The 26626-nt window shown below is 31.6% G+C and overlaps 4 protein-coding genes and 1 long non-coding RNA gene across 5 annotated transcripts; 1 reads left to right on the forward strand and 4 right to left on the reverse strand.

Annotated features, from left to right (window-relative positions):
- Nucleotides 1-2280: 2280 nt before the first annotated feature.
- Nucleotides 2281-3872, reverse strand: LOC123885209 (coiled-coil domain-containing protein 1-like). Its single transcript, XM_045934481.1, has 4 exons — nt 3815-3872; nt 3457-3558; nt 3016-3372; nt 2281-2564 (listed from the first exon to the last, which is right to left on the reverse strand). Exons 1-4 carry the CDS (start codon nt 3815-3817, stop codon nt 2415-2417), a joined length of 612 nt encoding a protein of 203 aa, XP_045790437.1. The 5' UTR covers nt 3818-3872; the 3' UTR covers nt 2281-2414.
- A 24-nt stretch (nt 3873-3896) lies between these two features.
- LOC123885210 lies at nt 3897-5391 on the reverse strand. The gene is made up of 3 exons (XM_045934483.1): nt 4624-5391; nt 4267-4538; nt 3897-4181 (listed from the first exon to the last, which is right to left on the reverse strand). Exons 1-3 carry the CDS (start codon nt 5345-5347, stop codon nt 3969-3971), a joined length of 1209 nt encoding a protein of 402 aa, XP_045790439.1. The 5' UTR covers nt 5348-5391; the 3' UTR covers nt 3897-3968.
- A 13-nt stretch (nt 5392-5404) lies between these two features.
- On the reverse strand, nt 5405-6998 carry LOC123885211. The gene is made up of 3 exons (XR_006801103.1): nt 6856-6998; nt 5837-5897; nt 5405-5493 (listed from the first exon to the last, which is right to left on the reverse strand). It is a non-coding gene; the product is annotated as an uncharacterized LOC123885211 (long non-coding RNA).
- Nucleotides 6999-18429: 11431 nt separating this feature from the next.
- On the reverse strand, nt 18430-20241 carry LOC123886558. Its single transcript, XM_045935865.1, has 8 exons — nt 20104-20241; nt 19702-19975; nt 19542-19600; nt 19290-19449; nt 19114-19204; nt 18863-19064; nt 18621-18778; nt 18430-18526 (listed from the first exon to the last, which is right to left on the reverse strand). Exons 1-8 carry the CDS (start codon nt 20239-20241, stop codon nt 18430-18432), a joined length of 1179 nt encoding a protein of 392 aa, XP_045791821.1.
- Nucleotides 20242-22896: 2655 nt separating this feature from the next.
- LOC123884757 lies at nt 22897-25434 on the forward strand. The gene is made up of 7 exons (XM_045933951.1): nt 22897-23173; nt 23277-23312; nt 23420-23473; nt 23575-23628; nt 24838-24891; nt 24975-25046; nt 25142-25434. Exons 1-7 carry the CDS (start codon nt 23129-23131, stop codon nt 25268-25270), a joined length of 444 nt encoding a protein of 147 aa, XP_045789907.1. The 5' UTR covers nt 22897-23128; the 3' UTR covers nt 25271-25434.
- Nucleotides 25435-26626: the final 1192 nt, after the last annotated feature.

The following is a 26626-nucleotide window of genomic DNA, read 5'->3' on the forward strand; positions in this document are numbered from 1 at the left end:
TTCATCATGACCAACATCTTGAAGCTCTTGTGCAGGTTCATCTTTTTCAACTCCATCCTGAAAATATAATTATATGTTACAGAATATTAAAATTGGAAAACCTAATCAAATTTGTCCCATAATAAAATGAAATTAAAAAAGTGTACTTTACCAATACTCCGGTTGATGTAAGGGATTGGTCATCAGACGATTCAATCAAACTCAATGAAAATATGTTGTTCTTAATTTGATATTCTAGACGCACTTTTGTTGGTCTTAGAATCCCAAATGTGTAGGAAACCTCATATCCATACATAACCTTTTCAGTATCATTGAATTCAAAATAAACACGTACTGATCGATCATTCCATACGATCCTACCATAATCAAGGCGATGCAGTTCTCTTTCCCATTGTTCATAAAAATCAATTGGAATTTGAATGTTTCTCTAAATTTGACAAAAAACTCAGTTATAAAATGTTCATATTTGCATTACATCAATAAATTTAAATATAGATTATATTAAAATGCCATATACCTCAAATGGATTGATTATCGTTACGAATGATGTTGCCCTATTCTGATTATCAACACTTCCAATTATTGTCATTTCAAACACATTGTTCAGGATTTGATAATCCAATATAACTTTGGTGGGTTTCTTAAAACCAAAGCTTTCAGCCACATAATGCGCATAATACATGAAACATTCGTCATCGGTTAAACACAAACGTACTGTTGAGGATTTTTGATTTGTTCTTATCTGGGCATCTTGTTTTTTCAGAAGCTCATATTTCCATGCATCAAAAAAATTCCTTGGTATTTCAATTTTTCCCTAAATTTGACATGAATTATTGATTATAGAAATACATGAAACAATATCGAAAGCAAAGTATGTAAATTTAATGATATACCTCATCAGGGGAAATAATCGTTTCAAATCTGTTGTTTCTTTTGAATTCACATCTGATATCAACAGTTCATCATCATCAGTTAACAAATTATGACCGTAACATATACAAAATGAATTCTATCGCAGAAACAGATGTATCACATCTTTCATTTTTTGTGAATAGATTATAATATATAACATTCTCATATTTTTCAAACAAATTTAATTGATTAAAAACTTGATGGCTTTGATAAACTCTAAAGCAATTTTCGACCAAAAAAATGAAAAAGAGTGAAGTATGTGAAGCATGCATTTGTCGATTTCGATGCGTAAAAAACTGAAATTAGTTGAGAAAGTTTAGATTTTTACCTTTTTGAGGAAGATTCCATGGAAGATCTTAATGGCTGGGTGAGTTCTTGAATATGGCGTTCGGAGATCCAATGGTAGGAGATGAAGGAACAATGTGATTTTGGCGTGTAGATAGTTAGTGATCTTTCTCAATTCTGTTTGTCCTTATCTTGAAAAAGGGTATAGTTACAGGAATATAATTGTTTGATATGGATAAAGACAAATTGATATGTTTGGTAAAATAAATGAAAACATTATTTAAGTGATATATCTCTATTATTTTGGCAAATGCACTATTGGGTCCACAGTTTGTTCTAAATATTTAAATATCAGGCACCATTCATATATCAGTTGGACATCAGAGTAAAATATTTTGTATATTAAAGCAACAACATGTCACCTAACAAATATATAAAAAACAAAAAACATTAAAAATCGATTATCTTGAAGACACTACAACATTTTTCGCTTTCAACAACTACTGAAAACCGTTGTAAAATGTACAAAAATCGTTGCCTAAACGTTTAGTCAACAGTTTATCAGGTGTGGTGTATACGGGCATTACCTATTCGAACATGCAACGCTTTTTGACTTTTTACCAACACATTCAGTAAACCGTTGGCTGAACATATGCAAAGACAACGATGTTTGCTCTAGTTTTAGGCAACGGTTCCCTTAAAGCAACAATATATAACCGTTGCTTGAAAGCTAAACGTCAACGGTTTTATACAGGCAACCCGTAAATAGCCGTTGCATAAAATATATGGAAAGGCAACGGTTTTTATCAAGCAACGGATAAAACTTGTTGCCTATCGGTTAATTCAACTGTTTTATATAAGCAACAAATTTGAAAGTGTTGTCTGAAACTTGTTGACTAAAAATATAATTAAATTATTTAAATTTACTATTATATTCATATGGTGATACAATTGTAGTTATCATGCTTTACGCAACATTCTCGATAAATTATACTAAACACAATAATCTCATAATAAAATGTTCCATATATCTTCAAGTCTAATTATATAATTGTCAATAATATTCTAATTTGCATAATACACATGGTACATAATGTATTTTTCAAGATAGATCCATGCGATATAAAGTAGAAGTTAACTTTACAAAATAGATCAAAACGAAATAAACTACAAGTTAACTTGTTACAAAAAGCAAAACATAATCTTCCATGCTTGAATCAATATTGGTCTTCATCACCATCTTGAAATTCATCATCTTGAGGATCATTTTGAGAACAATCAAGATTATCTTCTTGATCATAAGCAGCATCATCATCATCATCTTGAGGATCATCATCATCTTGATCATGATCATTTTCATTTCTAACCTAAAAGTATATGAAAATATAATACAAATCAAACTAACAATAGCAAAATTAAATACAAATCAAGCCTAAAAATCAAAAGCAGCCCTGCTATATATAACATCCAAAAACTCAGGTAAAGCAACAATCAAAACTCGGGCACACACAGAACAAACTCATCATCTTGACAAACAAAGCATATGTTCACAAAAACCACAATATCTAACAAAACAAATAATATCCAACAAAACTAACAGTTCACAAGTAGATGTCCCATAAAGACAATATCCAACAAAACTAACAATTCTTAAACAACCAAGGTCATCAAGGTGTCTGAAAAAACACTAAAAACAGTCCTAATCTAAGCACCAACCCTTTCAACTAGCAATAAAGATATCCTAAAAACTACATGATTTGTGCAGCAAAAAAAACAAGGTACAAGAACAATGTTGACTAATGCAAAATGAAGTTATACCTTAAGATGAGCAGGAGCATATGTCGATGTCGACGAACGTGCTATTGGACTATTATCATCACCATGTAAAGTATTTCTAATCATATTATCTACATCTTCTTCACTTAAATGTGGATTTTGTTGCATGTACATGTTTTTTAAAAGTACTTCCATTGCTCCCATCTTCTGTGACATGTCAGCAATTTTCCCATCATATTGCTTTTTCACTAAAGAAATTTCTTCTTTTTTCCTTAATGATGATGGTGTGGCAGTTTTTCCATGACAACGCACACTACCAGGCTTTTCTTTCCCAAATAGTGAGTGAAATGTTTCTTTGGCAGTTTCAGGTGAATTATCAATAGATTCTTGAAGTTTGTCCTAATTATACAAATTGTCGGTATAAAAAATAAAATGAAAAACTATGTACGTATTTTGGATGAATACCAGAATTTTATAACTTACTATAGCAACTTGTGTTTCTCCATCAACTTCTTTTCCTCTTCGACTTTTGCGAGTTTCAATAAACACCTCAGCTTGGGTGACTTCTCCATCCTTCTTAGCCCGCTACATTATTAATCATAGAAAAGAAGTTCAGTTGGTCATCGTTATAACCAGATTATGACAAACATTTGCATCAAATAAGAAAATAATTTAAGTCGGTCCTCATTATATATAACCAGATTATGACCAACATTTGCATCAAATAAGAAAACAAGTTCAGTTGGTCCTCATTATATGCATCAAATAAGAATAGTTGTCAAAAAGAAGCCTCATTATATGCATCAAATAATAAAAACTAGAACAAAATTTAATACCATACCATTTTTGCACGAATTCTAGCAAAGTTCGTTGGTCCCACACGATGCCTAAACTTTTGCTTGCTCCTGTTAACTGCATTTTTTTGGCTAATGGCCTACATACAAGAAAAAACTATTGAGCAAAAATTTCTTGAAACTATTGAGCAAAACAACTAGCTAACTTACTTGGACATTGCTATCTTTCCAATATATCAACAGTTTCTTGAAATGATTTTCAGATATGCTCTCAGGACGATTTTTTAATCTCTCCTTCATACTAGTGTATTTCAGAAAATGTTTTTTTTTCATATCGCACTTATGGTGTCTCCAAGCCCTATTTATTGTAATAAACACCACTTTTTGTCCTTCATCAGGAATAATGTACTTCCTCTACAAAAAAATAAAATAACAATGGTCATCAAAAGTTAATAAATATTTGATTATTGAAACAAAAATGAAATTTGACTCCACATACATTAACAAATCTCCATATACGTTCCTTACGGTCCATATGATCATTTTTTGTTTCCTTTTTCAGCATCTCTTTGAAGTTTGTATAGATCAAGGGACAGAAATCTGAATTCCTTGCTATAGAGCCAAGGAAATTGGCAAATTCTGCAACAGTTTTGTCATCGGGTCCAATTACATCTCCGTCATCGTCTAGAGTAACTTCTTCACGTTGTTTGAGAGACCTTGCATATATTTTTAAACACAGTGTTGGTCCCCGAGTTCTTTTCTTAGTTGTCTCTGCTTTGACATTAGACAATATAATGTTAAGATAAAACATCACACATAACATACACCTTTGATTAACAAAATATATAAAATTTACCATTTGTTTCAGCAGCTTCTTCACAATCCACATTTTCTTCTTGTTCTTCCATAACAATGTCTCCCTCATCTTCAATTAAATTCCGGATCTCGTTTTCAACATCTTTTCCATTTTTCTTAAGGTAGTCATCAATTAACATTGATGGACACAAAGGGGTTCTTTTTGACTTCTTTCTAGCACTTTCCTGCCTTGCCCTTGAGTCATCTTCAACAACTATCCTTTTCAAAGGTTTCTCTTTTACCCTTGACTCATCTCCAGACACTACTACCCTTTTCCTAGGCTGCTCCTTGGCCTTCAAACTACCATTTCCAACATAATTGTTTTTCCCAGTTTGCTGTCTTTCCATTGATCCATCTTCAATCATTGTTTTTTTCATGGGCTGCTCCTTTGGCTCTTGAATTTGTGTAGGTACCGGTCCTCTACCTTGAGCCAAACTTTGCCCTTTTGAATCTTGAATCTTCAACCCTTTGTGTTTTTTCATGGAAACTTCCTTTTCTACACTCCTTTCAGCAATAACATTAGGTTGAGTCCTACTCGCATTGTCTGAAATTTTTTTCTTTGGATTAGGCTTCGTGACTGGCTCTTTAATCGAATTCAAATTTGTTTTCGCAGTTGTTGCAAACATAGATAACTTGAACGGTTGAGTAGTTGGTGGCTGATTTTGTTTGTTACTAGGAGCTCCAACTTTAGTTATAGATGCATTCGTTTGTTGAAGATTGGCCATTCCCTCCTCACGCTTGATTTTGTAACGCTTAGCCAATAATTCATTGCTTGACTTAAACTGTGGAAGCTCCAAACTGGAAGCACCCCTTTGATTCTTGACATGAGATTTCATATTTGTCTTGTTGTTTGCTTCCTTTTTCATTTGTTCTGAAAGTATTTAAACACAAAAAAATTAGAGAAACATCTACACATAATGCACTAACTAACAACCAAAACAGCATAAAATCATAGACACACCAGCACTACCACAATTAATGCTTAAAAATCACAGACACACCAGTCCTGAAGCTACACAAATAGATTATGCAAGACAAGCCCTGAAGGCACACAATAGATTATTCATAACAATATTATAAATCAAACAATGAAGGATGTACAGGAAGATTTCTTGTCTAGTAGAAATTGTTAGAACATAAAGAATTCTTTTAAATCTAATGTAAAGATAACTCATGTTACATCAAATGATAAAAAAAAACTTATATTACGTTACCAGTTAGAAGCCGTCTAGATGAAAACTGCTTGAGAAACACTGTCCTGTGAGTACTGCTACCCTGAAAATAAAAATAGGAAACATATAAAAGTAGCAAAAATACTATGTAGTGGAAATTAATTAGCAAAGTGTATTTGGGTGAGATAACATATCACAAAGTACTTACGTGTTATAATCCCCCTCCCCTGTTTCTATTATTTTAACAAAGCTAATTAACAATCTCTTTGATTAGTGTGTGTGTGTGTGAACCCATTGATATATATGTTCAGTAGCTTTATTTCCATACTACTTTGCTCCAAATATTTGTTACTTTTATTAGTCCCTCTATAGAAATAAACACATAAAAGCTAGAGCTTGAAGCTCAAACAATGCTAATGGTATCTCATCAAAATTAAATCAATTGTCCTACTATATCTAGATGAGGACTACAAGGTCCAAACATGTATGATGGCTCATTTTGTTAACGGCAACATAACCATATGCAAATCTAAAAATTGTCAAGTATAATAAAATTCTATTAGTCACACTTCAATTTTACACTTAAATTACATTACCAATATGAAGCACATACACATAAACTGATACTGAACACGACACGGACACATCGACATCGATAATAATTTGAGAAAATAACACAGTTCAATGTAATTATAAGTGTCGGTGTTCGACATCGACGCGTGTCCGACACCGGGACACGCCTAATCCGAGATGTGTATGTGCTTCATATTAATTACTTAAGAACCTTGCTATGTTAAAGTAAACATATTGTCTCCATTGTTTCAAATTCAATGACCAGAATATTCTTAAAGCAAAAAAAAAAAAAAAAAAAACGCATAAACAAAGATGTGAAGGCATGTGTGTGAAATATTTAAGAGCCACAAAAATGAGATGAAATGCTTTAGAAAACCCTAGGTACAGAGCATAATAATGAAGTTTCTCATGTTTTCTTCTACCAAGGGAACCCTAACAAAGAAAAAGGTTTTATTCACTTGAGATAAATGAAATATTACAAACCTGACCTTCAATCACAACCAACTGAGAGCTTCAATCACAACCAGTTGAGAGCTTCAATCTTTGTTTTGATTACAAACCCGAGTAAATCGATGAAAAGGGATTAGGGTTTTTTGTGAGAATAGTTCACGCGATGGAGGAAGAGGAAGAAATCGATGGAATGGGAACAATGGAACGGGAACGATGGAAGAAGAGGAAGGAATTGATGGAAGAAGCTTAGTTCACGCGATGGATGAAGAAGCTTGGTTGAGTCTCCATTGTTTGTGTTTGCCTTATGTTTTTGGGTGAAGAGAGAGAACTGTGTTTTTTGTTTGAGTTTGGTGTTTTCTTTTTGCCTATTAATGTGTCTAAATTTTTTATTTTAAAATTTAATAAAAAAAAGAGGGAATCTTAGAAAAAAAGAGTGGGAGAATTTAGCGCCCAATGAATTTGACAAAATTGAAATGTATGACTTTGGTCAACAATTTTATAAATTTTTAAGCAACAGTTTTAAGATGGTGGGCTAAATTGGTTAAAAAACCGTTGCTGCAATGGGTTTAATCTACCATTCACAAGGGTTGCCTATAGGATATGAAAAGTCAACAGTTTTATGTAGTCAACACGCGTAAAACCGTTGCCCCAAATAAATAGCCAACGCTTTTACAAGAGAAGTGAACAAAGTATAAAAATTTGGCAACAAGAACAAAAGCGTTGTCGGTGACCCCTTATTTCAACGGTTTTTCAGGCGTTGCCTATAAATTCGTTGCCTAAAGCTAAAAATGCTGTAGTGAGACACTGAAAAAAAATGGAAAAAATAAATCAAATTAAAGAATACAAAATTATATTATTTTAACTGATAAAGTAAAAAACATGTAATTCAAAATATTTGAATAATATAGTATAATACTATATATTTTCTTTATCGATGGACTATTTATTATTTATTTTTTACGATAATAGTTTGTATACGTAAAGAAATGACATTTAAATGCATGAATATTTATTTTTCAAATGTTATTGAGTTTGTAAAATTATTTCCATCATTATCGAAGGCTTAGATCTAAATTAGTATTTCATTATAAATTGCGTGCGACATTTTTTTTTAACCATCGGAGAGAATAACGTTTCATTGTTCTTAAAATGAGTTGTTGTTTAAAAAATAATGAAGTATAAATAAACAAAAAAATAAATTAATTTATTAGTTAATTCATCCTATAAAAGATATAAGTATGTCTTTTAATATCATGTAAAATGATTAAAAAAGTAAAATAAACATCTTGTTAAATGACTAATTAACATATTTTAAGGAATAGTACATATTACCACAGTCAATAAAAGCCCAAAAAAACATAATACTACAAAATACAAAAAAGCTTAAATTGATGACAACCAAAAGAAATTTGAAAACCATAATACGTTATTGTTCAAAGTATTGATCACAATTCCAGACATGAACATAAAAATGATAAATTGACTTAACATAAATTACATATAAAGTAATGAGTTAATTATTCTACGATACAATATTTTTATAGAGCAATCTTAAAGATATGAACCATGTGACTTTCGTTAACACATGCAAATTTGAAGCGGATGTAGTCTCCAACTTTGAAATTGTTTAGGGTACAAAATAATTTTCATTCTTCTTCAAGATAAGAGTATGTTGGAGGTGAATATTCAGTCATTATGTTTGCATCAAGTTTTTTTCCCTTCTTCCCACAAAGGACAAGATATTGAAAGCCATTTTTGTTGATGTAGTCACAAATTTCAGGATCAAAAATCTATTTTGGTCATGTTAATAATTTAGTTAGAGTTAATATCAATAAAATGTGAAAAAATGACGTAATTGAAAAAAAGGTTGTGCTTACCAAGTAAGATTTGTTTGTAATATAGTGATAAAAAAAAATTGTTTCACCAACACTTGTACTTCGACTATGAAAAGCAGGGAATTGTGAAGTTGAAATATTTGTAGAACATTTGTTTATTTTAAAATGATTTCTACCATAGTAAGAAATTAAAATTTCAACAAGGTCTTCCAAAGAGTAATAATTTCTTAATTTTTTCCAACCTTTTATGAATAATGGATGACAATAGTCTCCGTTGAAAATAAGTTTATGAGCTCTTCCTTGCTCATCTATTAACTTCCAACTTTTTTCAAATCGGTAGTTGGTAAGTCTTGTAAAGAAATCTGGGTTGATTTCTCCATATGGCTGATGAAAATAATTGTCAAAAATCTTAAGTTACATAAATATCAAAGTATAAATTATGATATTGAAAAAAATCTATATAAATTAATGATGTCCTAACCTCATTTGGAACATGTATAGTCAAAAAAGCTCCTATAATTTCACCATCAAAGACATTTTGAATTGAAGGCATTGTTTGAAGATTGAAATTTCCAAATGGTGTTTAGGTTGAATTAAAAGTTTGATGTTTTGTAATCTAATATTGAATGGTTTATATAATTGAAAAAGGAACATTGTACCAAAATCTGAAAAGCTATAAGATTCACTTATTGAGTAGACATTACATTTAATATTCACACACTTATGACAATGATAGGACAACACGAAATATTACATCACCATTATTTTATTTTTCTAATAATGTTCAATGAGTAATAGGTAAATCTTCCATGTTGAGCAAAAAAAAATTGATTTGGGCAAGTATAACTTTTCAGAGGCAACTATCATAGCATGTGAAGTTATATTATTCACTTTTCATAAGCAAATATAATAGATGTGAAATAACATCACTATCAGTTAAGGTACAAACACATGCTCTATCTGATTATATATATATATATATATATATATATATATATATATATATATATATATATATATATATATATATATATATATATATATAATTTAATGCTTACTTTTAAAGTACAATGACATCCAATATGAAAATTGAAACATATATAATTTTTTGACCAAATTCATACGATACATTATTGTTCTTGACCAAATTACAATTAAAAAACTTAGTAGTACAAATCCTTGTAAATCAAAATTAGCAACATAGTAGTACAATTTGATGTTCAACATATACTCTTAATAAAACCACAGTTAAGTTAAGTCAATAAGGGGACATTCAAAATTCATCATTGACCATTGAGATTGGCAATGTGAATCATCAACCTTGATGGGGGTTGGTCAAGTTTGAAAATCAATTTTTGACCAATCTTGAGATTGTTCTTCTTTTGAAATCCACACAATTCCTTAGATATGTACTTTTCAAATTCATGTCTGTCTGATGTGATAATATTGCAAGAACAATTTTTCAAAGTGATTTCATTTTTTTTAATTTGAAGCATGGTTGTAGTTACTTCCTTGGGCAAGGCAAATCTAGCTATATATCTTGGTAGGTGCTTCAATTGAAAGAAATCAAAACAGTGTTATCAAATTGATATTATATCAAAAAGTAGTATAAGTTGAAATAAAATTCAGTCGTATATATAGGTTTCTTACCAGCACTTGAGTTTTCTTCTTTCTAGCCATTGCTTTGGTTACAATTTTTTCCCATTCATATTCTCCAGCTTGATTTATCTTCACCTTAATTGATGATTTTTTCCCATTCATCAACAAATTTATGTTCTTGTGACTTTCTTTTGCAACCTACTTGAGAATGTAAACTATCTGAACCCTTTTTGTTTACCGTGTCATTAAAGTTTTTCATGAGATTAATTCCAGTAGATTTAAAAACAAATTGTCTATGAGGTATGTCATTCCCAAAGTTTGTATAGGCTGGTTGGGTTGTATTATGATGTGGCTTCATGATATTTGTAGAGCAATGGTTGGCCTTATTTTGTGATCTCTTTGTAATGTCAGCAAAAGGAACATTTGCAGTAGGAGCTGAGGATTTGGAATTTAAGACCTGTGTGTGGAGTGGAGTATTTGTAATGTTAGAAGATTTTGTGGAGTGAAAGTTTTCTGTGTTTGTTGGAGGAGTAGAAATGACATCAGGATTTATATTATCATCAACAACGTTCCAATAATATGGTTGTCGTTTGCTACCTACTTGAGGAGTTGATTCATTAGCAGCAATTAGTCTAACTATATCATTAAAGTTTTTGTTTATGTTCTTTCTAGTTGATTGAAATACAAATTGCCTATTAGGAGCTGAATTTGGAATATTCAAATGACATGGATCAGATGTATTACCATGGTTATGAAGGTAATTGTGAGTGGCCTGATTGACTTGGTTCAAATTTGTTGTGCTAATGTCTGAAAAATCAGCAACATCTTTCAATGTAGAATCCATACCAGAAATAGATGAACTGGTGGAAGGATTTGCTATCTGACTGCATTGTTTCTTGTTTGCTATAACTCCTCTTCTCCTTTGTCTTGCAGCTGATGAATTTTCTTGAGTTGATTTCTTGTTTTTATTCATTTTAACTTGGTACAGCTTAGCCTATTTCAAAACGCAGGAAAAATGTGTTACAAAAAACATGAGTGTAAAATGTCACAACTGAATTGCAATAATCAGAAAATAAGTGTTGCTTACCTTTTTAATCACATCTGAAAATTAGTTTACATAATTTTGAATGATTCTAATGTTATTGTTTATAAAGCCTATATATTTAAAATGTATGTTATTATATGAGTATCTTCGTTTTGGTTTGTGTTTGATATGGAACTCAAAATGTGTTTTAGTCTTTGTAAACTAACAGCATGATATAGGAACATATAATGAAATGTTATATCAGTTTGAATTTTGAAAACTTCAAATTTTGAATTGCAATTAATTTCCATTATAGTGGGAAGTTTCAAATTTAAGTGGAATTCAAATTTATGAAGTTGGCACCTGTCTATGGAAATGTAGGTAACTACTTTGCAGCTGGCAAAAGTTGAACTATGCATTTTTTGTTTGTTTACTTGTATGTTACACTAACAATGTCAGTTCATTAAATGCCCACCTATTTATTTATGCAAAATCAGCATGAAATGTGGAACAAAAGGTCAAAGACATTGTGCTCAAATAATTATAGGTGTAACACTCATATTTACACTATACAGTCCAGCTGTGATAATTGTCGTAGCATATAGGTGTTTGACTTCAATCGAAGTAAAGACATTGTGGTTAATAACCAATAATTATTTGATGCAATTGTACTATATGGATATTATTTTATTAGTATCAGATGTTGGGAAGAACATAAGTGAAAAGAAAAGTCATATACCAAAGTGGTTGTTAACAACACCATTACTTCAATAGTACGAACATAAAGTAAGAAAAGATGACATAATAGCTAAGATCAAATCCAATACAGCTGTAATGGTCATTAGCATTACAAAAGCAGAAATAACATTAGTTGATTGTTGGATTAATTAACAATTCTATCAATGTCAACATCAACTCTATTACTCTTTGCAATATCAAAGAAACTGAACTTCAGTACATCCCCAGCTGAGCAATAATTTTCAGAGCAGAATTTGTGTCATGCTTGATACTCTAATTTTTTGACTCCATTTGGACCTGGTGTTTGAATAATTTCAGCCAAATGAGGTTCAGCAACTGGACCTTCAAGCACCAAATAAGAATGAAAAGATGTGATATAGGCACCAAACCACTTGTTTAATATCTGCATAATATGGTTTTAAATAAAGGGAAATGTGTAAGTATTAATCCATAATAAGGAAAGGAAAAAAAAGTTTGTTTAATCAAATGAAAATACTCAACTAATTCTTCTATTGATCCATTTGAGTCACTTGCTAATACAATCTCAAATGTAAATGGTTCTGGGAGTTTGGTAGATAGAGAGTGAAATGAAGGAAACTCATTAGTTGGACATGGTTCTGTCAAAGGAAGAAGCAGCTGGAAAATGTTATCACCATAATAAACCAAATCCATTTTATGAAACTGGTACTTTAACTGAAGTAATTCACGAAGTTCTGTCCATCCTTTTGATATTAGAGGTTGTTGAAGACATTGATTCCAAGTAAGTAAATGCAAGTGATTGCCTGCATACACTTTCCACTGAGCGTCTAACTCATCAGAATACATGTAAGCAAACACAGGATCGATCTCACCAAATGGCTGCAATATTGAAGATGAAATTAGTGATAAAAGTCAGATATAATGATTAGCTAAAAAAAATAGTGTAAAAACTTGAAAAATGTAGCACTTACAACATCCTTGACATGTATTGTAGTTAAGATGGATTTTTGGAACCTGGTACCAAGAACAGTATTGATATCTTCATAGGCATATACAGCCATGTTTTAGATGGGAGAGTATTGTAAAACAATGTAGTAGTTATGGAAGTGGAAGACTATTTATAGATAGAGTTATGTGTTAGTAATTGCCATTATTGATTAGTTGTAGGTTGTTACATGATATTAAATGGAGGAACTCTAAAATATGAACCTGTCATGAGGTAGATAATGAATGTGATACCAAACTATTTGACCAAGCAATAATTATACAACATGTATTTATAATAATAATATAAACTTTCAATAATGAGATAAACAAATAAAGTTGCAACCATTTAAAATACAATATCAAAATAGTTCAGTCACATTGTTGTACTTAGATGCAACACATTACAATACATCCAAAATATACGTCATAGAAAATATCCTTGAAATAATGTAATTATATGACCACAACACAAAATATTTAATAACTTAGCAACAGGAGGTAAAAGTTTGTCCCAGCAAAATGGCTAACTAAACAACATGTAACATTTTTCATATAGTGAAACATTAAACTTCTTGAAGCAGCTATTCTTTTTTATGTTTCTTGAGCATCTTTGTAGAGGAAGCTTTCGATGCTATGACAGAGCCAACATCGATTTCAGAGGGAGATTGAAGTTGTTTTCCTGAGCGCTTTGGTGGTGTACTCATATCAATTATGTCAGGATCCACTTCATAAGAGGCAGACAAAGAGACCTATAACATTGACAACTAAATCATTATACATCATCATATAATGTTAAACAATCGCCTTGATTAAATCAGAATTGTATGAAATTTACCGTTGAAAAAATAATGTTGTCACTTTTCTGAGAAGATTCAGCAGAAGTATTGTCCTAAAATTGATAATAGCAACATAATAAGATGTAGTCATTCGAGTTTGAATATTTATTAAAGCATATGAAAATCAATGTAACATTATGGTCACCTCATAATTGGCATCTTTTGCAGGTAGTTGCAACTTTCCTTGAGGAACCTGCATAATGGTAATGCTGGAATAAGTAATTTTATTTTGTTTTGAGAATGGATTTTAGTCGAAACAAACAGGAAACAATTCCAATACTTAAGTAAAAGACTAACATTAACAGGTGGAAATTGAGATTGAATGTCCAGGGCAAATTCAGGACTTTCATGGATACCAATGACAGACCCAGTTTTCCATTTAGCTCGCCACTTAAGTTTAACAGCCAAAGTTTTGCCAGCAATGTCATCCATTATTACTGGATAACTCAAAGGATCATTTATTCCAAGCTATTCATTAACAAAAAAGGCATCAATATAAAGTGGTTGTAGAAATAATTCAAATTAGTATTGTAAGGAAATTTAAAATAAAATGAATTGTCACCGCAAGCATTTCAGCACGAAGGTCAGCTGCACTAATTCCCAATCACTACAAGAAAAAAGTCACTTTGCGACACTTGCATTGCGACATTTGGGTTTTAACCGTCGCAATGTGTTAATTTTAGAATTTTTGTGACAGTCTATGCGACAGTTTGTCAACCGTTGCAATATTTTGCTTTCAAAAGTGTCAAATGTTTCCCTTTAGCGCCTATTGAATTTCTTTTGGCCCCAATAGTCATTTTAAAAAAAAAAAACACTCACCAACAAAAAAAAACATACAAACACTCACCCACACAAACAAAACAGAATCACGTTCAATGTTCCCAAATCGCCAAATCCTAAAAATCAAAACACCCATTCCTGCGCCACCTTCATTATCGTTAATCATTCTCCAATCTCTTCACTCGACCTTTCCAATCCCTTTATCGTTCCCGTCGAGAGAAGCGAGAACCCTAGACCGCCGACCCTGAATGCCTCATTGCCTCTCTACCGAACCTCCACCTCACACTCCGGCGCTCCTCCGTTCTACCGAAGATCGACTGCTCAGTCTATAGTCTCTGCTTCTTGTCGCATTTATTGTTGGTAAAGGTATGAATAACTCAAACTTCCAAGATATAGATTCTCCATCTTCTTTTTTTTTATTTTTTTTTTATTTTAACGCTTAGATTTAGAATTATCTTTTTTTAGTTCTTTCTGAAAGTGAATCTCCACTTCCTTGAACTCTGCTTTCACCAATCTCTCCATGGTGATGGTGGGTAAGAGTGGTCAATTCTAAATAGTTTCTATTTTGTGTTTATCAAATTTGACGGAGAAAGGTGTTTGCTGGAATGAAGTTGTTTCTTTTGTTTCCTATTTGTTTAGTTGACTTATATTATTTTCATTACTATTGTTATTGACTTTGGGGTTCAGAAATTTTGTGTGAATTGATTATTGGTGATTTGGGATTAAATATATTTTATATTTGTATATAGATATTTATTGGTTAGGGTGTTACTGTGACACTGACAGGGAAGGTGTGGGTGGGATGAAGAAGGATATGATATGAATTAGTAGAGAAGACTATAACATGTTTTTTCTTTTAATGTTTTTGCTATTGACTTTGACAGGACATATACAAGCTAAAGGGCATGTGAATTTTAACCAATTCAAGCAGCCATTTTTGTGGAATCGATTCATTGATTCAACGCATACATATTTTGACAGGGTAGAGGTGAAACTTTGAACCAGTTCTTCCATCTCATGTGAGCATGTATATTTATTTATTTATTGACATTTCTTTGGTAAAAGATGATCTTTGTTTTGTTTTGATGAATACCATGTGTTTATATATGTAGAAAATATATATAAAAAAAAAAATAATTTAGTTTTCCAAAAGGTTGGGTACTGATTGAGAGGGAATTACAATTTTACAAACCTTCTGGCTTGTTGAATTGCCACAGTGCATATTGTTTTTTAGTACTATGGAAAGTGAAAAGAGAGCAACTTGTGTGTATATACTCATTTAATATTCTGCACCACACTGGTTTTGGTTGTATCTGATTCTGGAGATTATTTATCAATTTGATCTAGTGGTTTAATAGAAAACTACCGAGGTTTCCATTTCAATTTTTAGGTACTTAATGCAGGCTACACAACAATGCTATACTACCCAATGCCTAATGCATTATATATGTTGAAAATCCAGTGTTCACCAAAATAGGTTTGCAGAAGGTTCATTAGCCTTACAACCTGTTCATCAAAATAGGGTAAGACTCAACTATTTGAAGGTTATTCTTTCCAATTAGAATAATGTACTGACCTATTATTATTGTATAAAGCAGGTTGGAATAGTTCTTGATGATGCTATTGAGGAAGAGCTTCGGATTCGCCAATTATAGGTAGCTGATGCGGCAATGGCTTCCCTTGGATTGCATGTAGTGGAATATGTTGCTAGCTTACCTGAATGCATATTAGTGAACCTTATAAACCATGGTGTGTTTACACTAGATGTCTATGCTGCTGCCGAACCTACCTTACAACGGTGTGACCTTAGGTTGCGTTGGTGCTGCACATACAACAATGGGTGGTTTTCTGGTACTCTTTCATCTGTACCTGCCACCATTGCTAGGCTCTATACCTATTGAAGGTAAAGTTTATCATTAATCTTATTCCAATGCCTATGGCAAAATTAGTTTTCATGCCATTGAGTTTTTTTATACTGGTTGTAGTTTTGTTTAGATATATATATTGAATTATAATGATTGAACTTATTTTGTTTAATTTAGTGTGTTGATTTTACATGTTAGAAGGTTTTTTGTCACATTCATGTAGTTTGCAGCTTCAGATTTCCAGCGTTTGAGTATGTAGATTATTATGCTTGATTATACAATTCATCATAATTTCTTATATTCTTAAAGATCATCGTTCTCAAGGTAAAATCTCCTTCTTTAGATTCATAATCCACTGGTCTTGTTGTTATCATTTGCATTCTATTATGGTTGTTGCAATAGTAACCTCATTCTATCATTACAGCCATGAAATTTATGAAACTAGGATCTCGTCCAGATACCTTTCTACACTGCAGGATCAAAAAGGTAATTCACAAATTAATTAATTTAATTTTTATCTCATTTTAGATTACAATATATTAGCTTCTGGTAAGTAATAACATGAATTTATCATAATGTAGCTTCTGCTATGAATTTATCTGAATGGAATTGCAAAGTAAAGGCCTAACTAATACAAGGTGTTTGTGGTTTTTGCTTCCCCACCCACCCTTGTCATGTTTCCAGTTTTCATCTTTGTTTTCTTTTGTTCAAATGTGAATATTTGGCTTGATTGACTTGTAGTTTTTTCTTTGAATTTTTACTCAACTTTGTTTTCCCTTTTCTTCATTTTCTCATGCAGATCAAGAAATTACCGCTACGCAAGGAGGTTGCTCGCACCTTCGTCGACAACGTCAAGTAAGTTCATACTCTTACTTTCTTTATTTCTAACTTCAAAAATCTCACTTTACTTTGTTTGGTTTGATTGTGTTAGTTCATGCATTTGAAAGTAGCTCAAAACCTTTGCTGATATCTTTGTTTTTGTATTTGTGATTGTGTTTGAGACATTGTTTGCTAACATGTGTGTGTATTTGAGAACCTTTTCTTCTCGTTGTTTTCACTTGGCGATTGGGGTAATTTTGGGAAGCTGAAGTTGATGATTGAATCGGTGAAATGGAAGGATAGGGAAGCTGGAGTGTTTGAACATAAGAGGGAAATTACCTTTTCTTCTAGTATTTTGAACTGATTTAAATTTGAGGATATTTTGAATTGATTTAAATTTTTGTGGCCTTTTTGGATATGTTATTGTATAGCTCACAAACAATTTGACGGTGCTCCATTTTATTGTAGTCATTCAACTCTTTGATTATCTTGAAGTTTATTTGATTTGTTAAGCTGTCATTATTTGTTTTTTTAAGTATCCTAATATATACTTATGTTTTTTCAGGTAACTGAATTAGAAGAGTCAAGAGATAGTAGGCGTTCTAAGTCTAGCTAGCACTAATTAAGGACCATGAAGCAACATCACGAACTAGGGAATATTTAGATTTTTGTGAACTTATTTTGAATGTTTGAACTACATTACTTCTCTTTTGGAGTTTCAAAGTACTTTAATTAAAATTTTTATGTATGGATGTTGTCACTATTGAATGAATTATATGAATGAGATTAAGTTATTCATATTTATATATTTGTGGATTTTAATTTTCTTACTCTTGTGCGGATGTTGTAACTAATACTTAATAAGGCATCAAAATGAATTAAAAATATTTTGAATTAATATTTTTTTAAAAAACAACTTTGCGACGATTTTGTAATTGTTGCAACCTTTGCTATTACATATGTGGGAAAAACATAAGGATGGTTTGACACTGTTGCAGCATCAATTGCGACGGTTGTAACGACGGTTTTTAGAACTGTCGCAAAGTTGTCTTGCGACACACAAATCATCAACGGTTTCAGAACTGTCGCAGATGTAATATTGCAACGGTTTCAACCGTCGCAAACTGCAATAATAACTGTCGCAAAGTGCTTATTTTCTTGTAGTGAATATTTGAGCACATTCACGGTCCCAAAAGACAAAAGTTGCCTTTACATCACCAGCAGCAACCTCAACATCCACTTTGTACCTGTAATGAATAAATAATGAATATATAACCATTCCATTGAAGAACGAAAATAAGTTTACTATGAATGTATAAAATCATATACACCAATATTAACCTTATGATCTCAGTCTCAGTTTCATGATCATCTCCACATTTATAAGGAGGAGCTACTCCAAAACATTGTTTTGGGCATTTGAAACAAGTAAGATAGTACCAACCACTTCTAGTGGGTTTAATCTTGAATGTGGTAACGACTGTGACGCATTTAGCATCCTTGAAAAAACAAAAAGTGAATTTGTTAACATAAGAAGAACAATGTACACCAGCAGGGAAATAATGTGAAACATAACATTAAACCTGAGGTAGTTGGACAATTTTGCTAAGAGGCATGACTTCCGCATTGTAATAGAATTTCTGCTCTGATGTATATGGAACAAATTGTGTTGCTCCACTTGATTGAGTCATCATTTGAGATGGAGTCTCAGCAACAGCATTAATCGTTCCATTTTCAATACCAGCAGCTAAATTGAGATATGAATTTTGGATACAGTTAGCAGAACTATGTAATGTGATTGTTATAAGACACATAGAAACTTTTTATTATCTACCATTTTTTGAATTCAATAATCTCTGGGACATCATCATTGATGAAAAGCTTCGTAGTACTCCAGGTGTTTGAAATGTTCAAGGCATATTTGCCTACAGAATAAATATGTTATTAATATATGTTCTATATATATGCATAAAATTGGATACACAGTTATATGTATATAATTTATCAAACATGCAGCTTTAACTTTGGCATATTTCATGAATACAATAATTGGACCATCATTTGCTTTGTTCTGTACATTGAAGAATTTCATCGCATAGTTTTCCCACAGAGTGCAATTAATCAAATTGTTGCTACATATGTATCCAATATAAATCATAAGTGATTTGAACTACAAAATGTTCTAATAGATCAAATAAAATTTAAGACAGTTATCAATTGCATAATATACCCTAAGTCTCAAAGAAAAAAGTTTGATTGAACTTTCCTGTTTCCATGATTAGGTTGTTGAAAACCTTGTTCATCTACCATTCCAATGATATCTACAAATAGACAATGACAAAGAATGTAAACTTTTAGCATGATACATCAAACAACAAACCAAACATAATTCACTTTAAGCATAGAAAATGACAGTATTTACCATATAAGTAATCTTCACGAAAATTTCCATTAATAATATCCACAAAAGATTTGAACTTTGTAACAGGGTCAGCAATTTCATGAACATTAACATCATTAACTAATGTACCACCATTGAACCTCAACTTGAATTTATGATGTGATGGCTTGAATTGGTCATCATTCTTTGAAACTTGAAAGTTCTGCATAGTGTAAGTGTTTTTGACAATGATAGGAATCTCATTTTCAAATTTCTGTTTCAACTCGTTTGGAACTAAGACAAATATATCATCTCCCTGAAATTAAATAATATTCATCTCTGTATGTAATGTTTGTTTTTTTTTCTTGACAAATGATGAATTGTAACATTATTTCTGAACATCAACCTCAAAACTAAAAGTTTTCATTTTTTATTTATTTTTACCTTTGAATCTACCACAACCATTTCAAAGTACTCCTTCCCATCTTTGGTAGCACTCCATTTGTCTTTCACTTTCACAGCTACTTTCCATAGATCCTTACGGTCAGTGATGTCTTTGATAAACTCAAAAGCCCTTGCCATTTTCCTGAAATATCCAAATATACATAAAAAGGACAACACTTTATTGGCAGTTTTAAAACTAACATGACTTCAAAATCTCTAAGACAACTTCTTCAACATTTCAAGCATTAAAAGTGAGTTACAAACAAAGCTTTTGAAGCATTAAAACTCAAATATGAACACATCAAAAGATCTAAACTTTGAAGCATTAAAACTGAAAACATGAAAATAAAACCTCAATAGAACATAACTTAAAAAATTTCTAACACAAATGACCAACCGTTAAAGCAAAATCAAAAGAACCAACATTTCAAGCGTTAAACCGACATTTCAAAAAATCTTTTGAAGCATTAAAACCCAAATATGAAAACATAAAAAGATCTAAACTTTGAAGTTTTAAAACAGAGTATTAAGTTTTTGAAGCATTAATAACCAAATATGAAAACATGAAAATATCAAAACTTTGAACTTTAAACATGAAAATAAAGTGATGAAAACATAAAACACAAAAGTGATCTTAGATTTTAAAAGTGATCTTAGATAAAGATCTATGACAACTGTTAAACACAGCTCAACACCATGAATGGAAAACTTTACTCAAAAGCTAAACTCAGACTTGTGATATTAGATTTTAAAGTTTGCAGAAGAAGATGAAAACATCTTAAGAATCGGATGAATGAAATGAAAGGAGATGAAATGAAAGAAGATGAAAAGCTTACCTCAAAAGCTTGCTTGCTGCGATAAGTTTCTGGGGAGACAACCAAGACAGAGTTGTTGAGCGTAATGTGTATAGAGAGAGAGGGAAAAATGTCAGTTTATTTTAGACAAAATATGTTTTGTTGCAAAAGAGGTTGATTTGACAGTAGAGGTGGGAATAGGCTAGGCCGAGCTAGGCTTTGCCAAGCCTGAGCCTGGCCTGTCAAAAAATCGAAGGTCTGAGCCTGACCTGTGGCCTATCATAGGCTTAAATTCTAGGTCTGAGCCTGGCCTTTTGAAAGTCTGATGTGACATGTTAGCCTGTTTAAAAGCCTATTTCATATGAACATATTTAAATAAATAATTATATTTATTTTGAAATATACTTATGAACTAATAAAATAATGTTCCATTTGATATTTTAGAGAATTTGACTATATATGTCATCATATTTCAATTCTAGTTTATAATAATACATTTATATATGTTAAAAACTAATGTAGATTAATAAACTTAAATTACTTAAAAAGTTAATAGATTTATAATTTAATCAAAGTATAAATTTTAATATATAAATAATAATCGTAATAAAAATATTATTCATGTTAACTTAAATAGGCCGGCCTAGTAGGCCTCAAAGGCTTTTTTAATGGCCTACGGCCTGGCCTTTTTAGCTAAATAGGCTTATAAAAAAGCATTGGCCTGCTCTATTTAAAGAAATAGGCTGGCCTGGCCTGAACCTATGTAGGCTAAGCCTTAAGGCCATGTAGGCCGGCCTGACCTGTTCCCACCTCTATTTGACAGGTGTACTTTCGTTTCAATTGGAACCGGCTCAATTAGTTTCCAACCATGGCTTATCTAAAAAGTGAATTTGTCTCACAATTGTGTACTTGCGGCTTGGTTATGTCAATATGGCTTGGTTCAACACAATTTAGTTCAGTTAGAAGTTTTTTGGACAACAATTACCCTCAATATGGACACATGGCAGTTTTTAAAGCAGGGGTATTTTTGAATTTACCAGGGACAGTAATATTCTTATATTGTATTGGATTCCATGCAAGTTGGGCATTCTCTTTCAGACCTCCACCTGAGGGCTGAGGGTGTTGACGTGGTTGAGGATTCTTAGCTATAGCTATTGTCAACTAGTATAAAATGTTACTATACCCATAAACTTGATGCATTATACCGATGGAAAAATGGGCTAAAAAACAAGGAGGACAATTTTGTCCCCTAGCCTACAATCTACACGATGTTACATGTCATCTCACAACTTTTTGCTTTTAATTGACATATAAACATGTAAAAAATTCTGCACTATAGTACCATACATAATGGCAAAAAACCAGTTTTACTTATCAATAACAAACATTTATTATGTGATTTTGTTGTCCACTCAGCATTCCTTGCAAGTCTGTAAAAAAAGTTTCACCAGAGACATTGGTCTTATCACAAAACGCCGGTAGTGATAGTAATTACTTTCAATAGATTAATATATATTGGTTTTCTATTTTTATGCGTAATTATATTAACTGATATTAATAATTAATAGTCGATAGTAGTAGATTAATGGTAGTTGTAAGAAGAAAAAAAAAAGTAGGCTCCTTTCAAGGTCTCATGTTTAATGGTGGACCATGTTTAATTCTCTCCAATGTCTTTAGTGGACTATTTCATTCAGAGTAAACGAGAACTAATAGTAGCCATTTTTGCCGATCAAGATTAACTATAACATAGTGAAAATACTTATTATTTTTTTTGTTAAGTAACTACTAGCTTAGTAGCTTGAAATTCCACCTTAAACTGGTACGGACAAAATAATTGAACTTTAAGGCACTATCTAGTTGTGAGGAAGTTGGATAGAATGTTAGAAGTCATAGGTTCGATCCTCAACTCAATGTAAAAAATATTAAAAAATTGAACTTTTGGAAATAAGAAAAAGGTGTAAAGAAAATAGGAAAAATGGTTACTACACTACTGGAAAAGAGAAGTGAGTGAGAGTGAGAGCGATATCCCGCCTAATCCTAATATCTCGTTTCTCATCGTGACTTTTCAAATTCAAGCTCCTCTTTTGTCTCTTTCTCACTCTCTCGTTTATTTTAACGTTGCTGTTTTCTTTTCCTCATTTTTCATCACCGACCAACAAAAATTTCAAATTGATTTTCACCAAACCCTAAAACTACAAATCCCTAATTCTTCAACCCTAATTCGATCCCTAATGTCTTCACCTGATTCCACCGCTCCTTCTCTTCCTCTCTCCACTGTATGCATATCTTCTGCTCCTTTTTCTTTTTTCCAATTTTATTCTATTTTTCTTCATTTTCATTATTAATTATTAATTATCACTTCAATTTTTTGTGTTTCAGAAGGAGAACATTACTCCAATTTCCTCAAAAATTGAGGTACTTACTTTACTCTTACTTGCTGTTGCAAAACATTTATGGAACTTCTAATACCATGTTTATGTTTTTAATGATGTTTCATTTATATGTAATTATTGTTGTTTTAGGAACTTAATGAATCAAGATCAGAGCTACTCGGTCGAATTCAGAGTTTGAAACAGGTAATGTTTTTATCATGTTTATACTCATGTGATAGTTAAGTTTTCATTTTTAGCTAATTTTATTTTCCTTTTGTTTGTTTTTTTGGATCTATTATTACTAGGATTTGCAAGGTTGGAGATCGAAGTTAGATACACAAGTTAAGGTCTATAGGGATGTAAGTGATTGCTGTTAATCTCAATCTGTTAAATACCGGATTTTGCTTGTGTTTTGTTGAACAAGAAGATTATTATTGTTATGTTTTCTGTAACTAATTTTGATATTAGTATCTTGGGTTTTTTCTAAGGAGGAAATGTTATTATAGTTGAACACTTGTTTTAGTTGCATGTGTTAGATCGTGGGCTTTGAGTTAGGACGGCAGGGGGCAGTTCCTTCGGGGAAAGCCGAGGTCAAACCCCTGCAATATGGGGAACCTAGGGGTGTAGAAATTGTAAATTTGTGTGAATGGTTGTGTGTCTAGATAGAGCACACCTTGTTTCTATTTATAATAGAAATAGAATCAATTACAATTAATGCTGATTAAACATAATTGGTACGATAACTAGGAAATCATAACATTTGATTTCTAATCGATTCTAACAGATAGTTGTATGTTTTGATAGGTGGTAGAGTAAAATGCAATGGCATAAGCGTAAGAGAGTTTATTAGAAACTCTTCCAAATAAAGCCTTAGGAGGCACATAACAATAACAGACATGATATACAAACTGATATTCGTGCTATCAAATATCTAATTTTGTGGTCAAATATCATGAGAGTACCTTTTCTTACTTTGTGTGGATAGACTTGTGTAGTAATCTAGAACACTATACTTGGAAATTGGCATCTCAAGTTGTATAATTTGGTTCATTTAGATATCCAAGTCACATCTTTTATGCTTCTTTTCTTGGAGAATTGACTCCATAAGGTATTTCTTATGCCAAATCATTCTATAAAGAAGAAAGTTTCTAGGCTGTAATTTGTAAGCTTTTCAACTTCATTGCTATTGATTTGTTATTTTCGTATTGAACAACACTGCATTTGATTAGAATTGCTGAGATCTCATCACTTGGGCGTGACGGTTTTTCCAAACCGGAAGGGTAAAATCAAGTGTGTTCAATCAATGATTTTAAAAAAATGTAATGGCTCCTAGAATTTAGTGGATGCTTAGTCATAAACTGGCAGCACAAATAATGTTTGACCATAATGTTTGACATAGCTCTTAAGGATTAATAGATTTTTTTATCCCCTTCTGGGGTCTTGTTTGTTTTTTGGTTATAATTATACCTGACCTCTTCTTTTATGACTGATTCTAATAATACTTACCTTTATCCTTATTTTATGTTTGCAACTCTTAAATCTTGATGCATTTGATTTTGTTTATGCAGGAACTGACAGACCTTAAGAAAACACTTAATGTCGAAGTGGAACAACTTAGAGTAGTAAGTGTGCTTTTTTAATCTTTCTCAAGTGCCCTCTTTCAAATTAAATCTGTGTAATTTTTTGTTGATAAAATCGAAACTAGGAATTTCAAGATCTGAGGACCACTCTTCAGCAGCAACAAGAGGATGTTACAACTAGCTTAAGAAACTTGGGGGTAAGTATCGAAAATTGGGATAATCTTTAAAAGCACTTCTCAAATCTCAACGATACTTTAATTAATAAATGCAGTAACATCAAAATGTATTGCAGCTTCAGGATGTCTCAGGAGATGTAAAGCAAGCTCAGTCACAAGAAACCAAGACTGAAGAAATCGCCAAGGAAGAGCAGCCTGTGTTACACTTACATGAGGACGAGAATACCAAGATAGCTGAAAATTAAACAGGCTTTTGTTTGGGGGTATTTGCTACTATTGATGTATACCCTAAGAAAAGCTGAATGATTTTCTGTGTGCTTGTATTATTATTAGTGTTATGTTCTGTTTGATTAGTACTGTTGAGTACAATACAGACTCAATTAAATCAATGATAAAATTTTCTTGTTAACCTCATTGTTCAATCTATACTTTCTTATACAATTTGTTGCTTGCTTCTATTTACTATTATTTATATGGATTTAGTTGATCAGACATAGCTTATTGTTAGTGACTGAGGTCCCTAGTGAAGTTCAGCTGATAAAACATTGAAAATGTGGCCTAATTCTTAGTACCTAGTGATTAATTTCCTTGTATTCCATGATTTTCTCTACCTCTTTCCATAACCCTTTACTATGTAGTCTATGTTTATGAATGGTCATGGAGTGTGAGTAAAGTTAAGCACATTGTTTTATTCTCGTGTGGATGCATGAGGTTTTGCGAATGAGAGCTATCCCATGCTTCATCAGTAACTTTTTAGTGAGAATTTCTTTTCGCGTCCCTTCTATGTTTGTGTGCTCCTTGAAATTTCAAAATATGTACATACATTTTATTCATTTAATTTGTATAAATGTTTTATTAAAAGATATTTGGCAAGTAATATATTACCGTTGGTATGATAAGATTAGTTAGATTTAAATTATATTTTGAATGTTCTCATAAGCTTAACTCAATTGATAAGGGGCATTGCATTTTATATACAGATGTCGGGATTCGAACCCCGGACACCGTTTTTTTTTCCTACATATTTTTAAGTCTCAAGTTTTGGCCCAATACCCCTTAAATGAGAACAATGGATATTGGATAAATTGATAGAAGAACCTCCCTCCCCCCCGGACCAATCCAACTTGGTGGATATGGCTCATCTCAATTAAAATACTTCACTTTTGGTTTCAAAATAGTATTTTATGCTTACATACTATATATATAAAGTTAATACAAATTTTTAATGTGACTTCCTTAAAAAAAATAAAAATCATGTGACTTATTCTTTTCCACTTTTATCCTTTTTGACAAATCAAATAACTTTTTTTTTTAAAAAATAATTAGATACAAATTTTCAGATTCTTTTTATCATAAAACTACTCTATTCTAAAATGAATGATCTTTTTGCAAAAATAAAAATAATTTGTCCTAAAATAACTTACCTTTTCAATTTTCAAAACAATATTCATTTATTTTTTTTATCTATTTCTAATTTTCTACTCTTTAATTAAGATTATTTATCACACTTTTAATTCGACATATTCTATTTTACATTTATGATAATTGTAAATACACCGCTACATATCAATGTTACTTTTATTTTTAATTTAACGCTCTGA

This window comes from Trifolium pratense, linkage group LG5 (genome assembly GCF_020283565.1).
Source record: "Trifolium pratense cultivar HEN17-A07 linkage group LG5, ARS_RC_1.1, whole genome shotgun sequence".
In the NCBI taxonomy this organism is placed as follows: domain Eukaryota; kingdom Viridiplantae; phylum Streptophyta; class Magnoliopsida; order Fabales; family Fabaceae; genus Trifolium; species Trifolium pratense.

What these genes read in the sequence shown, in the direction of transcription:
- LOC123884757 (XM_045933951.1), top strand. Translation starts at nt 23,129, where the DNA reads ATGTCTTCACCTGATTCCACCGCTCCTTCTCTTCCTCTCTCCACT. An exon ending in GAATTCAGAGTTTGAAACAG is followed by an intron (nt 23,474 to 23,574) that starts GTAATGTTTTTA and finishes TATTATTACTAG; the next exon opens with GATTTGCAAGGTTGGAGATC. An exon ending in AAGTTAAGGTCTATAGGGAT is followed by an intron (nt 23,629 to 24,837) that starts GTAAGTGATTGC and finishes TTGTTTATGCAG; the next exon opens with GAACTGACAGACCTTAAGAA.
- LOC123886558 (XM_045935865.1), bottom strand. Translation starts at nt 20,241, where the DNA reads ATGGCAAGGGCTTTTGAGTTTATCAAAGACATCACTGACCGTAAGGAT. An exon ending in ATTATTGAATTCAAAAAATG is followed by an intron (nt 19,065 to 19,113) that starts GTAGATAATAAA and finishes CACATTACATAG; the next exon opens with TTCTGCTAACTGTATCCAAA. An exon ending in ACTGAGACTGAGATCATAAG is followed by an intron (nt 18,527 to 18,620) that starts GTTAATATTGGT and finishes TATTCATTACAG; the next exon opens with GTACAAAGTGGATGTTGAGG.
- LOC123885209 (XM_045934481.1), bottom strand. An exon ending in GAGAAACACAAGTTGCTATA is followed by an intron (nt 3,373 to 3,456) that starts GTAAGTTATAAA and finishes TTGTATAATTAG; the next exon opens with GACAAACTTCAAGAATCTAT. An exon ending in ATGCTCCTGCTCATCTTAAG is followed by an intron (nt 2,565 to 3,015) that starts GTATAACTTCAT and finishes ATATACTTTTAG; the next exon opens with GTTAGAAATGAAAATGATCA.
- LOC123885210 (XM_045934483.1), bottom strand. Translation starts at nt 5,347, where the DNA reads ATGGCCAATCTTCAACAAACGAATGCATCTATAACTAAAGTTGGAGCT. An exon ending in AGAAGCTGCTGAAACAAATG is followed by an intron (nt 4,539 to 4,623) that starts GTAAATTTTATA and finishes ATGTCAAAGCAG; the next exon opens with AGACAACTAAGAAAAGAACT. An exon ending in GTATATGGAGATTTGTTAAT is followed by an intron (nt 4,182 to 4,266) that starts GTATGTGGAGTC and finishes ATTTTTTTGTAG; the next exon opens with AGGAAGTACATTATTCCTGA.